The 4,740-nt window shown below is 36.0% G+C and overlaps 1 protein-coding gene across 1 annotated transcript; it reads right to left on the bottom strand.

Moving 5' to 3' along the window:
• Positions 1 to 61: 61 nt before the first annotated feature.
• Positions 62 to 2,208, bottom strand: LOC116351859 (dentin sialophosphoprotein-like; the record flags this gene model as incomplete). Its single annotated transcript, XM_031784006.1, has 2 exons — positions 185 to 2,208; positions 62 to 121 (listed from the first exon to the last, which is right to left on the bottom strand). Coding segments are annotated over exons 1-2 (2,084 nt in total), but the record flags the coding sequence as incomplete, so codon positions are not given.
• Positions 2,209 to 4,740: the final 2,532 nt, after the last annotated feature.

Raw genomic sequence — 4,740 nt, forward strand, 5'->3', positions numbered from 1 at the left:
CTTTAATATGAAAACAAAATTAAAAAACATTAAATCTAGTTTAGTAAGGTATACTACTCACCCTTCCCAAAGCTTTTCTTTCAACTTTTTCCAAGAGAATGGCACTTTCATGACAACGTCGCTATAGTAATAAAACAAAATGTTGTTAATTCATAGAAAAATGTTGTATCAATTCATTATATACTTGTTCGAGGATTGCAAACTCGGGTTTTTTGGATGTTTTTGAATTGCAGCCTCTTCTGGAACAGAATTCCCTCTGCTTTCTTCTTGGGGCGTGTCTGTGTTCTCTTCCAAATTGACTTCATCTTTTGCGGGTTCTTCAAGTTTGGCATTCTTTGGAACGAAATTCTCGCTACCTTTTTCACCGGGCATGTCCGTGCTCAATTCAGTCTGCAAATTTGCTTCATCTCTTGCGAATTTTTCGGGTTTGATCTTTTCCGAAACAAAATTCTCGCCTATTACTTTGTCGGGCGTGTCTGTGCTCACTTCAGTCTGCAAACTCTGTTCAATATTTGTGATTCCGTTAGGGTCGACTGTTTTCGAAACGGAATCGTCTGTGCTTTCTTCATATGGCGCAGCTGTGTTCTTTTCAGAATTCAAACTCGGTTGATCCGTACTGAATTTCTGAGGTTCAACCTTTTCCCCATCTTTGTCTCTATCGGCCGTATCCGTGGTGTCTTCACTTTGCAAATTCGCTCCAATTTTTGTGGATTTCTCTGGATCGATCTTTTCCGAAACAAAATTCTCGCCTATTACTTTGTCGGGCGTGTCCGTGCTCACTTCAGTGTGCAAACTCTGTTCATTATTTGTGATTCCGTTGGGATCGACCGTTTTCGAAATGGAATCGTCTGTGCTTTCTTCATATGGCGCATGTGTGCTCTTTTCAGAATTCAAACTCGGTTGATCCGTACTGAATTTCTGAGGTTCAATCTTTTCCCCATCTTTGTCTCCATCGGCCGTATCCGTGGTCTCTTCACTTTGCAAATTCGCTTCAATTTTTGTGGATTTCTCGGGTTCGATCTTTTCCGAAACAAAATTCTCGCCTATTATCTTGTCGGGCGTGTCCGTGCCCACTTCAGTGTGCAAACTCTGTTCATTATTTGTGATTCCGTTGGGGACGACTGTTTTCGAAACGGAATCGTCTGTGCTTTCTTCATATGGTGCATCTGTGCTCTTTTCAGAATTCAAACTCGGTTGATCCGTACTGAATTTCTGAGGTTCGACCTTTTCCCCATCTTTGTCTCCATCGGCGGTATACGTGGTGCCTTCACTTTGCAAATTCACTCCAATTTTTGTGGATTTCTCTGGTTCGATCTTTTCCGAAACAAAATTCTCGCCTATTACTTTGTCGGGCGTGTCTGTGCTCACTTCAGTCTGCAAACTCTGTTCATTATTTGTGATTCCGTTAGGGTCGACTGTTTTCGAAACGGAATCGTCTGTGCTTTCTTCATATGGCGCAGCTGTGTTCTTTTCAGAATTCAAACTCGGTTGATCCGTACTGAATTTCTGAGGTTCAACCTTTTCCCCATCTTTGTCTCCATCGGCGGTATCCGTGGTGCCTTCACTTTGCAAATTCGCTCCAATTTTTGTGGATTTCTCTGGTTCGATCTTTTCTGAAACGAAATTCTCGCCCAGTATTTCATCGGGCCTGTCCGTGTTCAATTCAGTCTGCAAATTTGCTTCATCTCTTGCGAATTTTTCGGGTTCGATCTTTTCCGAAACAAAATTCTCGCCTATTACTTTGTCGGGCGTGTCTGTGCTCACTTCAGTCTGCAAACTCTGTTCATTATTTGTGATTCCGTTAGGGTCGACTGTTTTCGAAACGGAATCGTCGGTGCCTTCTTCATATGGCGCAGCTGTGTTCTTTTCAGAATCCAAACTCGGTTGATCCGTACTGAATTTCAGATTTTCGACCTTTTCCGGACTACTTTCTTCATCGGGTGTGTTTATGATTCTTTGAATTGGCAAGTTTTGTTCATCTTTTGCGTATTGCTCTGGTTTGATCTCTTCCTGAACAAAATTGTTGCTTTCTAATTTATCAGGCGTGTCTGTGGCTTCTTGAATTGGCAAATCTTCAAACTTTTCCGGAACAGAAACGTTTTCTTCATTTTCCGTTCTTTTTTCCGAGTTTATCGTCGCAGCACATTGTGCCATAACAAATGAAATACACGATGGCAGTAGGAGAATTCGTAATAGTAAAATTGACATCTTTTTATGGAAATCAGTTTACCGATACACAGCTTGATAACGTTACTAAGCTGTATTGAGTTCAGTCGCAACCTTTATATATTCTGAAAATGGTATTTTTCGTACATATTTCTTTGAATGCTATGAAGTCAGCGTGAATTTGACGCGCAATTTATGCACAATAACAAAAATATTTCTATTGTTTTCCGCCGAGTAATTATTCACACAATGCTTTTGTTCATTTGTTCTTTAAGTTTATTGTTTCAAAATTCATCGAAATGATGAGCTAACAACTGCAAATATTAAGAATTAAGATATCAAATGCAAATATTAAAGTAAATATTTGGATTGATTTTATAACACCGAAATTCATGGACAATGAATTTTTCGTTTCTATCAACGGTTTGAATGTTTCACCGTGAAAAGGATTGCGGCAATTTTCAACTGATACATGTGATTCGAAACTGGCAAATTATTGTATTTTTGCATATTTTTTGGCGCACGTCAAAAAGTAAAAAAAGTTTTAAAAAAAACAAAGGTTCTGATTGTTCTTTGACTTGTGTCCATCTCATTTTGTCCATTTTTAGGCTGAAATTCATATAGCATGCGCGATGTATATGACATTTATGTCAGTTCCTGAGTGAAATCCTCGATGCAATTTCCAATTTTATTTTATACATATGCTCGAGTCCACTGGGAATCTCTGGTTTACATAACTCAGTACTTCAATAAGATACATTTACACCATTAATGTGCGAGGGGGGGTGGGTAGGGGGTGGTCTACCCCCCCTGTGATTTGGATGAGAAAATTTTTTTCGCGAAAATTATTCGAATTTGCTAGGGTTTTTGATTCTAAAAGTGAAGACCTTTTTTTTGCTCATCAAAGAGGTTTGCCAGGGATTTTCGCCACAAAAGTGAAGAGCAAAAAAAAAAAACGAAATTTGTTGTTCAAATGAGAGAATTTTTAGTTTTTCAATCTTCATATTCAATTTCATATATTGTGTTTGAAATACGGTGAGATCGAACAAAAAGATCTACAACGGGGACGTGCATACATAAACGGCCAGATTCCAAATGAAATGCAACCGAAGAACGATTACCGCTTGTTTTAAATCACATTTGAAACGGTTAAATAAATATTTAAAAGAATACATTTTTTGAAAATCTTTTATTTTTACACACCAATTCACACGTCATTTTAAATAAATGTAAATTGAAAGTTTATCCTAATCAAATTGTTGCTTTGTAGATTTCAGAAGAAAATAAAAAATTTAAGACTGGGCTGCTGCATTTTCTGCTTTGAACGTTATCAACCAACTAATGAACCAAACATTTTAAGAGTTCCACCCAATGGATCCCTTGCTATATTAATGGCATGGGGTATAGCTTTCACAGCACTTAAATATGAAAATAAAATGTATAAAATATTCAAATTGTAGAATAAATATTCATGAAGATCACTCACCCACCAATTACCGTTGAAACACCTGGCAACTCAGCAATTTCTCTAATTGAATAAAGCAACATATATTCACAGGTCGAATAATCTTGCAAACAACAAAAATTATAATATACCTGTATTCATTTTCCAAACTTATTAAAACCTCGTTAGATTGAATCATTGGATGCGCTAAAATAAATGAAAAACACGAAAACAGAAGAAGATTTCCAAAAAACGACATCTTATAGCCCTCAATAGTTCGAAATAACTGGAAAATATATTGATTTCTAATGTGAAATTTGAGTTCAACCGCAACCTTAATTTATACTGAAAATGGAATCTTTGCACATATCTTTGTTCAAATACCGTTGAGTCATTCTGCATTGTATTCACCGCTGTGAATTTAAAAAATAACAAAAATACTTTCATTGATTTTTTTTGAGGAAATATTCACACAATGCTTTCGTTCACTGAATGAATGTTTTGAAGTTTTACTTTTCCGCACACCTAGTGTAGGAAAGGTATTGATTAGGCCAAAAAATTAAATTCACCCCAAAACATGTTTTCTATGCATATTTCATGTAGAAAACACGATTGAAGATGATTTTGTGGCATATTAATGTGCGTCGCTTTGTGTGATGTGAACAACAAAATAAATAACAGATGCATTTGAACCTAGGGGGTAGACACATGGAATATTACTTGAGATATTCACCGAAATTGAAGGTACTCTTGGTATTCTTGGTATTCTCAGTTTTAGACGAAATGTCAATGCATTCAGCAACGTCTCACAATGTGCATATATGAATATTATCTTCCAAATATTAAAAAAGCTTTTTCAACGCTATTAAGTGTAGTATTTCAATTGGTTTAATAAATACAAAAACAATTTTGATAAAAATAGCAGAAAGAAAACGGAAAAAATTAAAATAAATTTCGAAATGGTGAATGTTAAAACGAAATGGAAGAAACTTGAAATCTTTATTACCGATATCAATTTGACATTTGGTAATCACGGTATTCACATTTTTAGTACAAGTAATCTTTAAATAAGTAAGTAATTGTCATATTTGAAAATAGATAGGTATTATGACAATTCATTGGTATTCATT

This window comes from Contarinia nasturtii, unplaced genomic scaffold, assembly GCF_009176525.2.
Source record: "Contarinia nasturtii isolate CC-2019 unplaced genomic scaffold, AAFC_CNas_1.1 Cnas_scaffold_6456, whole genome shotgun sequence".
Taxonomy (NCBI): Eukaryota; Metazoa; Arthropoda; class Insecta; order Diptera; family Cecidomyiidae; genus Contarinia; species Contarinia nasturtii.